General features: G+C 37.2%; 1 protein-coding gene across 3 annotated transcripts in view; it reads left to right on the top strand.

Moving 5' to 3' along the window:
- LOC111875608 overlaps positions 1 to 8,849 on the top strand; it is a 73,347-nt gene extending 64,498 nt beyond the window's left edge. Inside the window, exons 20-22 of one of the 3 annotated variants that reach the window (XM_033755868.1) lie at positions 6,459 to 6,992; positions 8,302 to 8,584; positions 8,672 to 8,849. In XM_033755868.1, the coding sequence (XP_033611759.1) occupies positions 6,459 to 6,992; positions 8,302 to 8,584; positions 8,672 to 8,829 (975 nt within the window). In that variant the 3' untranslated portion in view covers positions 8,830 to 8,849. Of the gene's footprint in view, positions 1 to 6,458; positions 7,002 to 8,301; positions 8,585 to 8,671 lie in introns of all 3 variants that reach the window. The other 2 variants (XM_033755867.1, XM_033755869.1) reach the window with 2 other exon arrangements.
- Positions 8,850 to 16,770: the final 7,921 nt, after the last annotated feature.

Below are 16,770 nucleotides of genomic sequence, written 5' to 3'. Positions count from 1 at the left end.
CTATTTGAGATTTCAACACGATAATGCTCTTTACCCTCTACCTCATTTAATTTCTTGAGATTGAACCTCTTCATATGAACTCTGTGCATTGTTCTTTTACTCACTGCCACCTTGGCCACTGNCAAACTCTTATCAGAATATTGTACAATACTTCCCTCCTGACTGAATTGTAGGCTTTCTTGAAGTCTATGAATAGCTGATTTACTGTCTCATACTCATATTTTTTTCTCCAATATCTGACGAATGCAAAAGATCTGATCTGTAGTTGATCTGTTATGTCGAAACCCACACTGATGATCCCCAATAATTTCATCTATATATGGACTTAACCTTGAAAGAAGAATATTGGACAAAATTTTATATGAAGTTGATAGCAGTGATGTCCCCCGATAATTACTACAGTCAGTTTTATCGCCCTTCTTGTGAACTTGTACGATAATAGATTCCTTCCACTGATCAGACAATTTTTCCTTATGCCAAATAGAAGTAATTAGATTGTGGATCTTAGAACGTAATATTTCGCCTCCTGCTTGAATAAATTCTGCCAGAATTTGATCACTACCTGGCAATTTATACCATTTCAATTTTGCAATAGATCTTTCAACCTCAAAAGGGCTAGGATCAGGTATTAACAGCTCAGCTGTATCAATTTCTGTCTGCCTAACATCAGTGACCCTATGTACATTCAATAACTGAGAGNTTAACTGCTGATATGATTCTCTTATGTATGAAAAAACCTGTACCTAATTCATGATTTTCATTCCCCTTTCCATAGAAATATGTATAGGCTCCTGCTGGTGTGATGCCACCTTCATCCCATCTGACCTCCTGTGCTCCCGCAAAATCTAACANTCATCAATTTTGTCTTTCAGATATTCCCTCTTTTTGTTCCTGAAATGCCTGCTGCTTTCACATCTTATATTATTCAGATTATCCCCATTTAACTCGCTTGGATCCTGTAACAATTGCAGTTTGGCCTGCTTTCTTTGATCTAATAATTTTGAGCATCCTTCATGGAACCATGGCTTATGCTTCTTCAGTTCATAATAACCTAGACTTTCTATGGCAGACATTTTTATATTCTCTCTAATAGTTTCCCAAGTTTTATTAACATCCACCTCAATGTCCAAGTTTTCCAAAGCCACAAACCTATTTGAGATTTCAACACGATAATGCTCTTTACCCTCTACCTCATTTAATTTCTTGAGATTGAACCTCTTCATATGAACTCTGTGCATTGTTCTTTTACTCACTGCCACCTTGGCCACTGCCAGGTAGTGGTCAGTATCACAGTCTGCTGCCCTGAATGATCAGACATCAAGTAGACTTGAATCCCATCACCTATCTATCAAAATATGGTCAATTTGATTGTGCATCTTCCCATGAGGAGATGTCCAAGTAAAATTATGGATATTATGATGTGGGAACATTGTACTTTTGACAGTAAGATTTTTTGATGTAACAAAGTTTACTACTCTAACTCAATTATCATTACTAATTTCATGCAAACTCCCATTCCCAATTGTTGGTTTGAAAATGTCTTCCCTCTCTACTTTGGCATTGAAATTTTCATAGAGTACTTCGGGAATTTATCAAATACATGTTCTAGTTCTTCATAGAATCTATCCTTTATGTCATTAATTTTATCTTCTGTTGGGGCATGAACATTTATAGCAGTGATATCACATCAGCGACCTTTTTGTATTATATATGATATCCTATCACTAACGAATTCTACCCTCTTTAACTGCTGATATGATTCTCTTATGTATGAAAAAACCTGTACCTAATTCATGATTTTCATTCCCCTTTCCATAGAAATATGTATAGGCTCCTGCTGGTGTGATGCCACCTTCATCCCATCTGACCTCCTGTGCTCCCGCAAAATCTAACATATTTTAAGATTTCTTCTGCCATTGCCCTGAGCGAACCTGCCCTGTACAAACTTCATACATTCCAAGTGCCAAATCTCATATCCATTTTCATTAGCTTAGGTTGTTTATCCAAGGAATCAGTCCAGGTCCAAGGCTTTGTGTTCATTTTCGTAACATAGTGATTTTTTATGGTGTGGAGTTGTTAGCCCCACGCCCAACCCCCGAGCTGGAGGGCAACCCCTTGTCAGCTGTCTGCGACTGCTTATTCAATATATTCACAGCTCCCTCCAAAACTGGAGGGCATCTCCATCTGCAACCTGAGGACGCACCATGCCGTGGTGACAGGGACCCCACCTAACATGGATTCATGATATCAACACACGATATAATCACAATTTATATTTACCTTCTACAGATCTATCTATAGTCCAAAAAGGAGTGCTCTTCTCGTGTAGCATGGTTTATAACCACTTACCCTCAAACATTAAGTTGCTATCCAAAGATATTAAAGAGTACAAATTTTATTAAAAAGCTGTCTCACTGAACATGCTTTTTATAGTATTGATGAATATTATAAATCAACTTCTCAACGAACACTTTTTCTTGATTGTGTCTCCTATGGATAATATAATTACACAGCTTATGTTTTCACTACATCTGTATCAGTGTTTATATTATTGTATATGACCNTATCCTTTATGTCATTAATTTTATCTTCTGTTGGGGCATGAACATTTATAGCAGTGATATCACATCAGCGACCTTTTTGTATTATATATGATATCCTATCACTAACGAATTCTACCCTCTTTAACTGCTGATATGATTCTCTTATGTATGAAAAAACCTGTACCTAATTCATGATTTTCATTCCCCTTTCCATAGAAATATGTATAGGCTCCTGCTGGTGTGATGCCACCTTCATCCCATCTGACCTCCTGTGCTCCCGCAAAATCTAACATATTTTAAGATTTCTTCTGCCATTGCCCTGAGCGAACCTGCCCTGTACAAACTTCATACATTCCAAGTGCCAAATCTCATATCCATTTTCATTAGCTTAGGTTGTTTATCCAAGGAATCAGTCCAGGTCCAAGGCTTTGTGTTCATTTTCGTAACATAGTGATTTTTTATGGTGTGGAGTTGTTAGCCCCACGCCCAACCCCCGAGCTGGAGGGCAACCCCTTGTCAGCTGTCTGCGACTGCTTATTCAATATATTCACAGCTCCCTCCAAAACTGGAGGGCATCTCCATCTGCAACCTGAGGACGCACCATGCCGTGGTGACAGGGACCTCACCTAACATGGATTCATGATATCAACACACGATATAATCACAATTTATATTTACCTTCTACAGATCTATCTATAGTCCAAAAAGGAGTGCTCTTCTCGTGTAGCATGGTTTATAACCACTTACCCTCAAACATTAAGTTGCTATCCAAAGATATTAAAGAGTACAAATTTTATTAAAAAGCTGTCTCACTGAACATGCTTTTTATAGTATTGATGAATATTATAAATCAACTTCTCAACGAACACTTTTTCTTGATTGTGTCTCCTATGGATAATATAATTACACAGCTTATGTTTTCACTACATCTGTATCAGTGTTTATATTATTGTATATGACCGCACTAATTTATAGTGGTCTTAGTGTTTTCATTTATCCTTGTATGGGTTAGGAATGAATATTTTATTATCTTCTGTTCAAACATGGTTATGAATGTATATTTTATTATTTTATGTTTAAACATGACAGATTTTATATCCAATAGGTTGGTTTGAGCTTATATAGATTGACAGAATGCAATAAATAAATGAAATGGTATTGCAGATCTTCGCTTAAATTTCTGAGTTGTTACACTCAAGGCTGAGGCTCTTGAATGTGTAAAGTAACTGTCCCAAGGTACATGAATGCTGTAAGGAGGTACAGGAAGAGATGAAGTAATTAAAGTTCCAGGCTTGCAATGAAATAATGAGTTTAGTATGCCTCATTGTTTCTTGTAACAGAAGTAACCACCAGCAGGGGGATTTCTGTACCTACAGTGGATGGACAAATTTCAGTGCATGTTTCTTGTAACAGAAGTAACCACCAGCAGGGGGATTTCTGTACCTACAGTGGATGGACAAATTTCAGTGCAGTGCAATTCTCCAGCAGCTTGATGGAATCAAAACAGCTATGTTCAGAGGAATATCATCTCACCTTTCAGCAACCATGCCTATGATTTATAGTGTGGCAGAAAAATGACCGAAAACATTGTAATAAAGAAAATTACAAAACTGCTTTGACATTTTTTATAAATATTCCAGTTAGCACTGAGAACATTTTCCAAGGATATAAAACTAACAAAGAAACTTTCATTGCAGTGATAATGGATCCATGCTTCAAAGACATTATTTTGTTAGAAGCAAAAAGAACTTCAGCCAAAAATATTGTGGTATGATGGCCAAAAGCCAGAATAGTGGAGAATGGTTGACCATTGCTAGGCAATGGCTTGGTAAACATATTCCAGCATCAGCAGTGCCTGAGCCATTGCTAGGCCTGCATAGCATGTCACTCAACAGTTTAGGAATTCCTATAAGTGTTGGTTTTTGTGCGGTCTGCGCTGAGGCTATATGACAAGGGTGAATGGGATAAGCCAGTCAGTCTTGAGTCAGAGGTCAGCAGTTACCAGTTGAGTTTTGAATTTGCGCTGTTAGACATTATTACAAAGTAATGACAAATGAAGACATACAGAAGTCTTAGTGTTTTCAGCAGTGAGGTGTACGAAGTGTAGATCAGAGAAAGTGATTATTTGCAGTTAAATCCAGTTGTCAGTCGAACCCTCATATCTGCTGTCTAATGTATATTATGATAAATTGTGAAATTCAAGAAATTATGTTGGAAAGAATCAAGGATAGTTTTCAGACAAAATCTTTCATTTGCCAAGCATACACATTCACTGAAAAGCCTTCAAAGAAGTTTCCTGTGAAAAGTAGTTTTCAGACAGAAAATCTAGTTTTATCAAACCTAAGCATGTAACTGTGGAAAGCTTGCAAAGAAGTTTCAGGAGAGAAATTATCCCACGGTCTTTCAGATGTCAGGTTCTAACTTACTTCATGCCTTATGGCCGCACAATAGCTCAAGCGGTTAGTCTCTGGTTTCTCACCGCAGTGGCCTGGGTTTGATCCCAGGTCTGGTCAAGTGGAATTTGTGGTGGACAAAGTGGCGCTGGGGTTGGTTTTCTCCGAGTACTTTGGTTTGCCCTGCCAATCTTCATTCCACCAAATTCTCCATCATAATCACCCAGGGCAGGCTACAATAGGCCAATCATTGGCCGCTGTGCCGAGTGGACCCAGTTGGACTCCACCCCTCACTAAGCGAAAATCCTACTTCATGCCTTAACAACCCCCCCCCCAGTTTAAAGAAAATTGATATATGATTGTGATGATAGGAAACTAACAAAATCACCACTTTTTAGCCAGAGTTCTTCTGAAGTATCTGTTCCTTCCACATAAGTGGGAAATCAGTTGTTTTCTATTCCAGAGAATGTAGTGACCTCAAGAAGAGAAAAACCTACTTTCTACAAATCTTGAGAGGCTTGTGTTTGTAAATATGATGTAAATGCAAACTATCTCAAATGCACAGTGTTTTATGTGTGTGTATGAAGAAGAGTACCCGTTATGTAATTATGTTTGAAATACTAGTTAGGAATAATTTCTTAAGGTATATTTATAGTAAAGTTTCGGTCTTCAAAGTTTCAGAATTTCTGTTTGCACATCCCAAATTTGTGTTTGTACTATATCAGATACTTCAGTCGCTTTCCACAAACCAGCTAGTAAAGGCCTACCTTCGGAAGAGCATTACCTCTTAATCCAGAAACCAGTGTAGAATTGTTTCATGAGAACGATAAACTGAACATGCCTGCATTGTAGGTTCTGAAAATGCAGTGCTTATATATTTTATTTAAGCAGGTGAGAACAGTTTTTTCATGAGTAAATTGTAAAATTGTTTCTCAGCGGAGCATTTTATGTGTATGGGTTTGTTTTGTACATTTTTCCCTTCAAACTGTCAGATGAGTAAAAGTTGTATGGGGAGAGATTAGGTGAATGTTCTGTTTAGTCTAATCCGTGGGTTTTATCTACTTGGTCTTCAGTAAGTGCACACCATTTTTTAACAAGTTCTTTGGACAAAGGTTACCAGTAGAGCAGACTTCATTAATAAGTTTATGTGCTTGGAATTGTACATTTTCTAGTAAAATCACACCTGACAAACAGTTAGTACAAAGGATTGTTTTTCAACAGTGCAGTGAACCATATTCACTTGCAATGATTGTCAGTACTTAATGCGTTTTTGATGCAGCTTTTATCAAGTTGGTGGTGATCACAAATTAACATGCAGTTTGACATAATATTCATTCAGATGTAAAGCATACTTATGTGAGCATGAATCATTTCAGAGCCATTGACTGATAGTATTTACCTCAGTTGATAGTCTTGTATCAGAATGAACTGCTAGTGTCCAGCCAGGTAGGCTGTTAGTGACTGGTAGTCTGGAAGTGGTGGAAGCATTCAACTTGGTAGTAAAACTTGATGTGTTTTCTAGAATGTTTGTTTTCAGGGCTTACTGAGAGGAAAGGTTGCAGATGTAAAGCTTGAGTTATCTGTTAATTCAAGTGAAGAGACTGAAGAAGAGGGATGCAGAGGATTTGAAGATCAAGGAGATGGCAGTAATCAAGGTTGTGAAGATACCATGGGTAGTGAAACAGAGACTCTGAATGTCAGTAAGCCAAAAATACTTAATGGGAAGATAACTATTGAGGATGTTAATGTGAAAGAACAAGACAGTGGTAGTATAGATGGTATCGGTTCTGCAGAGATAAATGTTTTGAAAAGTTCCTTCCAGAGATGTGGTACAACTGTTACTGAAGTATCCCCAGGCTCAAATTTATACCAGAAAATGCCTGAAGTGGCTTTACCAGAGATGGAGAGTGGATTTACTGTTTCCTGTAAACATGAGATCTCAGTGGATCACCCAGATACATCATTGAAACAGCCTCAAGTGTCAAGGGATGAAACTATTTCTGCTACACAGACAGTAGTGGTGAGCTCTGCGACAGCCCAACCCGCAAAGCGCAAGGTTAGAACGGTAGGAACTAATGTAGACTGTTAACTAGATTTTAAGATTTGTTCCATCTAGCTATCTCGCAGCACCTAAGCGGTAGGCTTGATTTTTATTGAAACAGTATTTTACTTACCTATGTCATTCTGCTTAAGCAGTGCTTTAATTGTAATTTAAGACCCATAAGAGGCTATATGCTGTAGAGTGAAGATTTTTGTGAATTTTTGGCAAGCAGATTTGCAATCCTCCTCTTAGCTCCAGAATTCTGTTTGAGAAACGGCCCTTCACAGCAAGAAATCTAAACTCTTAATTAATCTTATTATGTGAATCATTTAAAGATCTGAATGTAGAGGCATGTCCATGGAACATGGTACTACTTTTATTTATATCTACAGACTCATCAACTTTTTATAACCACTACTTGAGCCAGCTTGCAAAATTTATGAAGTTATATAATGAAGTGATGTTTAATATGTAGGACTAATATTTTTAAATGTTGAATGCAGGACTGCACAAGGAGGGATGGAAGATGTAGTTCCAAACTCATACATGTAAATTGTAATCTGAAACTCAAGAAGATCAGTTTTTATAGCTAAATCATAATGCTCCTTTGGATAATAATTGTTGCCCAAGTATAATACGTGTTTTTATTATAAATATTATTTTACAGTCTTATGCGCAACTTAAAGTTTAAAAATTTTAAGTTATAAATTTAAAATTTAAAGGTCACAACATGTTTCAACCAATATGGCCATCAGGCATTAGAATCTATCTAATGGGGAAACTGCTGCTTTATGTTATTACTGCTATTACATGTGTAGGTCCATCGAATGTACACGTGTGTTGTTAGGGTGTCGTGCTTCTTCTTGCTGAGTTCTTTGCTGCATGTCTCGTTCTTGAATACCAAGTAAAATGAGGTTTAAAATAAAAATGGAATAGTGCAGCAGGATGCTGCAATACAGTATTATAGTACTTGTTCTAAAATCTTGTAAGTGGGAGCCTTTCTAGGTGTGCATTGTTCTTTTAGTTTCATGACGGAGGATTTCACAGTAGCTAATTTTTTAACCTGTTCTGTAATAATCAAGTGTATGAATTTTTATTTGATGTGGCTTTTGAGCAAATTGTTATGGATTTGTTACATTTCTGTTTTTGAATTTTAGTGCTACATAAACACAACATTTAAATATGATTAATGTGCCAAATCACTATAAAGAAAAAATAATTTGAGTTGTTGGTCTTTGAGATTACTTTTTCAGTATATTGTTTTTGTCAGACACATTTTGTGAATGAAATAGTCTTACTGCATCGACATTTCTTCTTCTTTCAGCTTTCCATCTCAGAATATCGTCAGCGTAAGCAGCGTAATAGTAGTACAGAATTGAACTCTGGAGGGATAGAGGGTGATGGAGGTACTAGAAATTCACCAGTCTGTAGAGAGAGTAGGGGTCGTACAGACAGCACAAGCAGTTCATCCTCGTCTGTGTCGTCAGATGATGATATGTCTAATGCTTGTGCCTCTATAACCAGCAAGAATCTCATGCTTGACAGCTCACCTGCTCTCTCTGCACTCCCATTATTTCTCCATACAGATACATCTGATGATAAAAGAGGTAACAAAAACCTTATGTGTTATAGTGTTAAAAGACATCCTTTCTAAATGACCCCCCTGAACACAGTGTTCTGCTTTCTCTGAATAGGTGTTGGAGAAGAAACTTACATGAGATGGAATTCTGCTCCAACTCTTGTTGAACGTCAGAGGGAGAACCTCACTGAGAGACTGAGGAGAGAATTTGGACTCTTTCTTAGTGATGATGAAGAACAAGAAAGAGCACGCAAACAAGGTGAGCTAACATGAAAGAGCTTGTACTTATGTAGTATAATGGCCCAGGTGTTATCATTTTTATGCATTTTATTGGTGTGATTTTTTTTTCTGGTTTTAGATTTTAAATGTGTAGAACAGTTCCATGCAGAACAGTTATGACAGAGATGTCCATGAATCAGATGAGGTCCGGTATTACTTTCTAAGCAGTTCTGACTAATTTAGGTAAATTAATTTTCTTGTAAGGGTTCTGACAGATTTTGGTCAGTTACATTTCCTCTAAAGGGGTTTGAAAAATTTTAGTAAATAATTTTCTGTCACTAAAAGGATTTATTATGGGTGAATTCATGTTTTTGTTGGCTACATATGCTGTGAGTAAGTACTCATACAGGTAGCTGTCATCATTTTGTTGGTACTGTTTTCATGCAGATAAAGAAGGAATACCATTGTGAATGTTTTGCCAATTGTATGTAAAAGTTTCTGCGTTGCTTTATATTTCTCATGTTATTTGTACAATTATTACTTGAGAAATGTTTTCTTGACAATAAGTGAGGTTAGAAATATTTATGTTATGAAAGGTTATTTTTGAGTTCTGCATGTTGTACTTAGAATAGTTTTTGAGTACTGAACTGTTAACAGAATACATTCTGTCCCTTACAAGGTACCATCCTCTAAAGCAGAGGTTTTGATGGACATGCGTTTCAATTTTATCCATGGTGTTCGGTCTTTTCCCTCCTATGTTAGGCCATTCAGACCTCATGGCATTTGTAAGACATTCATTTTTCAAATTGATTTGGTGTTCACATCTACATCGATCTGCTTTACATTGTTACAGTGGTTTAACATGTCCCAACATGTTCATGGCAGCCTTGTAAGAAAGTGTTTTTCCTGTCAGCTGTGTAAAGTTTTCTGCTGGATTAATATCTTACAGTTTTAATGAATACTTCAGTGTATCAGTTCACAGTGAAACTAATAGATAAGTTACCAGAAGGAAATGTTTCCTTTATCAAAGTGTGTGTTGTATGCAAAGGTGACTGGCCTTTTAAGACCAAGGTGTCCTGCACATGATGACATGTTAAAATGTTAGGTGAAAGTCATACCAGTGGGGTTTGAACAGTAGCTAGTGATTATTAATTGGATTGTGCCCGTGAAGTAATAGTGTATCATAACAAAGATATCTCTGATTGTGAAAATTATGAATATCACAATAATCGGAAGGAGCATCTACTGCATGCTGGATATTCTAGCTGCACAACCATAATCTAATCATTAATGTGCAGCAAATTCAATATGGCCTAGTATGAAGCAGCTCTAATTTTTATTACATTAGTAAATTATATTTGCACTACAAAATTACAGTAGGACAGGCTTGAAGCAGTTATGTTGAAAGGACACATGAAATCTTAACATTTTCTAAACATCCTGTAAATAGTGTCATATGCTATATTTTCCATTACACTTTGTTGATTTTGTCAGCATGACATTATTAATGGTCTCTGTAATTTAAAAGCCTCGTGGATAGACACGTGAAAGTGAGAGATTTGTTCAGAAGATAGAGGAATTTGGTTCTTGAAATAAGTTGCAGCATGTTCACGGTTAACATGATTTATTTGGGAACCAGTTTTGATCATTTTCCAAATGAATGACAAACATGTTCCATAATAAAATTATCTTTAACACATTCATTTCATTTTCATAACCTCTTAATCTAATATTAGGCACAGAACTTTAACTACCCTCGCTCTGTTGTATATGGAGGTGGGATAGTGCATCAGTATAGTGACTGGCTACGGGCTGGATGACTGTGGGGTTGGAGTTTGTGTCCTGGTAGGGTCAAGAATTTTCTTTTCTATACATCATCCAGACCAGTTTTGTGGCCCACCCATCCTCCTATCCAGTGGATACACGGGGGTAACGCGGTTGGAGCGTGAAGGTGACCACTCGCTTCCATCTAGTGCCATCTCTAAGAAAATATGAATCTCTACATTGATTCCCTCATACATCTTCATGGCATAGTGCTTAATTAGGGACTGGGACAACTTTCCCTTACCTATCTCTTGTATGTAGCATATACGGTAAACTCCTGGTTGTCCGTTGTCCATGCATCCAGAATTCCTGTCCAACCAGCAGAAATATATATAAAAAAAAATTAACCACGTTTATAAACTAGTTCAGAAATAACTCTGCAAAATCCATATGTTTTCCTGCCATGCAGCAATTCTCATACCACTGGCAGCAGTACCCATGAAAGTGCCATTACATTAGAGACTAGTTGAATTTGTGATCATTACAGTGTACATAGTGAAACCTCAATTTTGTGTTCTTTAAGGGACCACCTAAAGCAACTGTAAAATTGAGGCAAGTGTAAAGTTAAGGGGAGTTGAATATTTGAACAGAAAGAAAATTGTGGTCTGTATTATGCTCTAACTTTGGAAATTCATTTAAAATATACAGTTTTTTCACGGTTCTTCACAGTGGGCTTTAGTGTGGTCACTGGAAGTCTCAACCATGATGCCTGTTCAATGTGTTTTTCAATATATGCATCAACTTGCTCTAAAATATTTATTTTATCACTTACTGTAACTGATATAGGTTTTTGTGTTCCAGTATGTGTATCAGCTTGCTCTAAAATATTATATGACTTACTGGTTTAGGATTTCCTTTATTATCCATATTTGACCCTCTTGCTGTGAAATTTGTCTTGATGTATAATAAAATTTGTTTTTTATGCAGTGAAGTTACATGGGCACAGGAAAATTGATTAATTTAATCTGGGTGCATTTCTGTTAAATGTTTCACTTGTGAAAGCCCATTGGTCACTGTTGCAATGGTCATTCTTTGGTATACTTGTCAGACTTGGGAAGGACAAAATACACTCTCTGAATTACAGTTATACTAAGCTGCATCAGGTTCAGAGCTGGTGTAGCACATGAGCTGTTTGGACCAAGGCTGTGGAAAAATCCACTCATGCACTCTAGGCCAGTTTTTCTCAACCACCAGGGCCTGGCATCAGTTATACTAGGCCCTCATCTTATAGAAAAAAGAATTTACTGGGCCACAGTCTAAAAAGGTTGAGAACCGCTGCTGTAGGCCGTAGTGAAATCACTTGGTGCACACAGTGATCATTTGCAGTTATGCATCAGCCACTTGAGTATTTTCAGCCCAAACTATTTGCAACTTATAACAGGGAAAGAGGCCCATTGTTTCAGATAATAAATTGTGAGAGTTGAGCTACAAAACATAGAATCGGGTAAATTTTCATAGTCAGGTTTAGAAAAATGAAGTGCAAATTCAGGGGGAACATTTAAAGTTGTGGAAATGTAAGATCCAATAAAGTGTAGCGTTATTCTTATGAGCATTTGGCTGGAACAACACAAAAAGTGCATAAATTCATGAGAGATGTAAAAGTAGATTGTAAAATAGAAGTTTCATTGTGTATGTGAAATCCATACAAGAAATGACGAAAGTGCGTTCTTTTGTCTTTGCATTGGGTATCTGTAAGGGGTTTTCTCATACAACTGATAAAATGTAACTGTCGTGCCTCANCAACCACCTCTTCGCCATCCTTGGTGTCCAGTACACAGCATTTGATTACATTGTATTCATCTGCTCAAAAACTTGGCCAGGCTAATTCAACTTTATCACCTGTATATCCTTCAGTTCTTGTACCAAGCAGTTCTGTTCCTGTTGGTACCTCAGTAAATTACATTTCTGCCAGTGGTAATCCAGGTTATGCAACTGCAAATTCAAACTTGCCACCATCAAATCGTCAGTCGTTGAGTGGACAAGGATATAATCTATACTCTCTTACTACTCCATTGAAGACCCAGACATATGGATCCTTCCCAGCCAGTCTAGGAGGAAAAGGATTGCCAAATTCTACTGTCACATCTATGAAGAGCTCTGCTATACCTCCACCATCAGTAACAGCAGTCTATCCGTCTTCCTTAGTAAACAGTGGAAGTTGTAAGGCAACACAGAAATACCTCCTTACAACACCACCTCCACCACCACCACCGCCGCCGCCACCACCACCACCACCACCATTACCGTCGTCAGGCACTGGGAATACTCAGTTTGTTATGTCAGGACCATATGGAACAGCATCTTCAAATTTATCCCCTCAAACAGTTATGATGGTAGGTCCTGGAAGAGGTGTTCCAAATAGTGGAACTTCACAAGGAACTACCCATTTTGTCAGTCCACCACTGCCAGCAGGAAATCATCAGACAAATTCTACAAATCAGCAACAACCAGCATCTCCAGCAAGTGCTTCATCCTTCTTCACTGTGGCAGCTGCGAAGGCCTACTATCCACCACCACCACCTCCACCTCCGCCACCACCTCGAACGTAAATATATTTGTACAACTGTATATTGGATTAGTAATGTAATATCTAGTTTATGGACGCTATGCTGAGCTTCTACAACTAGAGCCAAGAATGCAACCATGATCTCTCTTCATTTTCACTGTTTAATTTTAGGAGTGTGAACTGCAGCGGTGCGTATGAAATATTTTTATTTTAATTCATTGTGAAGTATCATGTTTAACAGTTCACTTCTGTTAAGAAATGTTAGAAAAGTCATCCTAGCTATTTCACCTTCCATATTTTTAAGGCAGTGTAAATACTATGAATACAGTTTTCCTTGCTGTTTTCTGTCTTGTATCTTTTATTGTATGTTTTTGTTTTTCTGTAAATAAGTGTATAAAAGAGACATATGACATTCAACGAGGACATTTCATTTTTCAATTAGTGTTGAATTTCAAGAAATAACATCACCTTTCATTTAATGATAAGGTGGCATGGAAACAAAAATTTAAGAGAAGAAGAGATGCTAAGTATATTACTATAATTTTTTTCACTATAGTTACATGTGTGGGTTGTTAGTGCTGTGAAAATATGCTTTCTGTGTTCTAGTTTGGTGTTTATGTAATAGGTAAAATATTCATGTAATATTACAGCCTCTGAGTCCAAATAATACTGTGCATCCTCAAGAGGTAAAACATTGTGAGGGATTAAGAATGGACGTATTTTAGTGTAGTACCCTGAAGAAGTACACAGTCTTGAAGAAGTGAACATGATCTTGGGGTTAAATTAAAATTTAGGGAGGGTAGCCAGTAGGAACTTCGGTGAATGAACTTTCACAGTGCCATCAGAATAGGGACTGACTGAAGAAAGTTTTGCAAATGACCCTGTGAATTTCGTGTTAACATTGAACTCATAACTTTACTCAGTTTTTTTACATGCTTTAAGTATATAGCTTTTTTATGTTCGTGTGAATTTGTGTGCTAAGTTTGAAAGTCATGCATCATTATTTTCAGCTGACTGTATGTGATTTCTGTTTGACAGGTTAATTCTAGATCACAATCACATGGTGATATGTAACAGCACTTCTGATGACATATGAATGAATGTCTTAAAAATTAAAAATTGTGTAATAAGTAACTTCAGAATGGAATCTTTATTTTGAATAAATAAAATTGTTGTCCAGATACAGGGAAATGACATTGTGTTTGGTATATGGAATATTTTCTTAGACATTTGAATGAAGTACAGGAAATTTGTGCAACACTGAGAAAGCTTGACAGAAGACTAGTTTATTAGATGTGTTAGGGTACCAGAGGAAAAATTTTGACTGTTCTTCTATTGAATTGGAACATTGACAAAAGGATGCAAAAACTAATTTGAAATGTAATTTGTTAGTGTTTAATTGTTTTAGTTGCTGATGTTCGTGTCACTTTTAAACACATAGTCTATTGGTAAATGCTGCATAGAAAGGGAAGGGGGTCAGTGTGGGTTTTTGTGATCATGGATGTAGTTAAAGCCATAGAACTCCCTGGTGACAAATTAATTTATGGGTTGTGATGCATAAACTGGAATTTAAATGGCCCTTAGTCTTTAAAGTTGCACACTTTCAGCAAAAGAACTACATATTTTCCATTCTGTGCAATATAGAAATACAAACTAAGAACAGTCTGAAAAAACAATAAAATTTTCTGCATATGCACAAAAGAACAATTTTTTCAAATGAAAATTTACTGTGATTATTTTGTCATGAAATGCAAAATATCATCTTTAATATATACAGTAAAACTTGGTTATAGCAACATCGGTTTCTGCGACACCTTGTCTATTGCGTCAAATATTCAGTTGTACGAACTAATTCCTCATAAAGCAACTGTTTTTATACCTTGCTTAGTACAACATGCACAAATGCATCAACCTCGTATGTAACGTCATTTTCATTCCTGAATTTCTCTGATATGGACATTGAACGTAATTTTGAAAGTGTGTATTGGGCAAGTAACAGGAAACAGATGAAGATAACTGATTACTGTACTCGTATCTAGGTACAGTAAGGCACAACAATTGATGTAATCTACTGTAATTTGGTGAGTAGGCCTACCTTTAATATACAGTATTAGTGCGGTGTGTATTGTCAGTGAAAAGCGCTGTAATATGTCTTTGATATTACACATTTGGGCAATTCCACGTTAATGTTACGTTAGTCTGTACTTAACTACGTATTTCACTAAAAAATGCAACATTTTAACGTGATTTTTATGTGACTAACATAAGGCTACTGTGGAAGTGCCCATTTCGGTTACAACGACATTCGTTTATAAAGACACTATTTTTAGGTCCCTTTGATGACGTTATAACCAAGTTCTACTGTATATATATATATATTGTCACGTGTTACCTATGTAATGCTGTTGTGTGTTTCCCTGATAACCTGCTACTGAGAAACCATTTGTTACGTGTCTCCTAGGTAATACAATGAATAACTTCCACGTAGGTCTCAGATTTGTCGAATATTTATTAGACTCACTTTTACACACTGAAGTACAATTATTGTCACATTCAGTATCACAGTTCTTCTTGCACCATTAATCTCAGTATCATCCTACTTCACAGCTGTACTGCACACTGCACTGTTCTCAGCGGCTACTAGGCTTCAACTGTCCACTGTCAACTAACTGTCTGAGCCCTTCGAAGTTGGACCTTTAAAACCTGGTTTCGGACGGAATAGAGAGGACTCTCGTCCACAGTTCGATTTCACATGTTCTATGCTTGTTACTACAGAAATTCATTATTCCCGCTGTTTCAACAGTTCGTTGCTTAGGAAATGCTAGCCTTACTCAATACAGAACAACTTGTAGAAGTGTTTGGTTTCATCCGCTGTTATGCAATGAACCCCCTGTTGTCCTTTCATCTCCAGGGAAACTAGTTTGTTGTTTGGGTTATCCCCATGCAGCAGCCCACTGTTATTGCATTTCCATGGACATATCCCCTCCAGATTCACAGCATGCGACATTTCTCCTTTCTAAAGGTTGTTCATCCCAAACAGCCTAATAGTACTTCCCTTCCTTCATTTCCTTGGTATTCATTCATCTATCGAGCACTACCCTCGCCCCCCTTCTTCAATGCTGATCATCTGAAGCAGCTTCATGGTCCGGCATTTATTGATCCTGTCGTATCACATTCATCCTTCTCTCATATCAAACACTTATCTTGAAGTGCTCTTAATGTTTCCACATACTCATTTGGTAAAATGTGGCTGAGACAAGAGTCCTTGACTCAGCATTACATATAGACCACCATTCCTCAGACAGCCATCAAGAATCCTGTCAGTAGCGTGCTGGTGTAATGGATGAACAGCGTCCTCATACTCTTTTGTTCCCTCTTCCAAACCCCAAAGAGACCACCAGTAATCCATTGATATTATTAGCTCTATCAGAGACCTGAAAAAATGGCCAATGACACTCAGAGTGACTCAAAGCATTCACTTCTCATGATTTGTCAGCTGACAGTAGTATACTGTTGCTAGGCCTGTCACAAATGCCAGTGTACCATATTTCAGATATGTATGACAGTTTTTTGGAGACTGGCTGGAAAGATGTTTTGCAGTTATTGGACAGTTGAAATCTAGCAGCCGCCAAGAACATACATAGGTAAAGTGTGCAGTAAGATGA

Source organism: Cryptotermes secundus, unplaced genomic scaffold, assembly GCF_002891405.2.
Source record: "Cryptotermes secundus unplaced genomic scaffold, Csec_1.0 scaffold50, whole genome shotgun sequence".
NCBI lineage: Eukaryota > Metazoa > Arthropoda > Insecta > Blattodea > Kalotermitidae > Cryptotermes > Cryptotermes secundus.
Note: the sequence above shows the minus strand (reverse complement) of the source record. Positions and strands in the feature narration are given on the sequence as shown.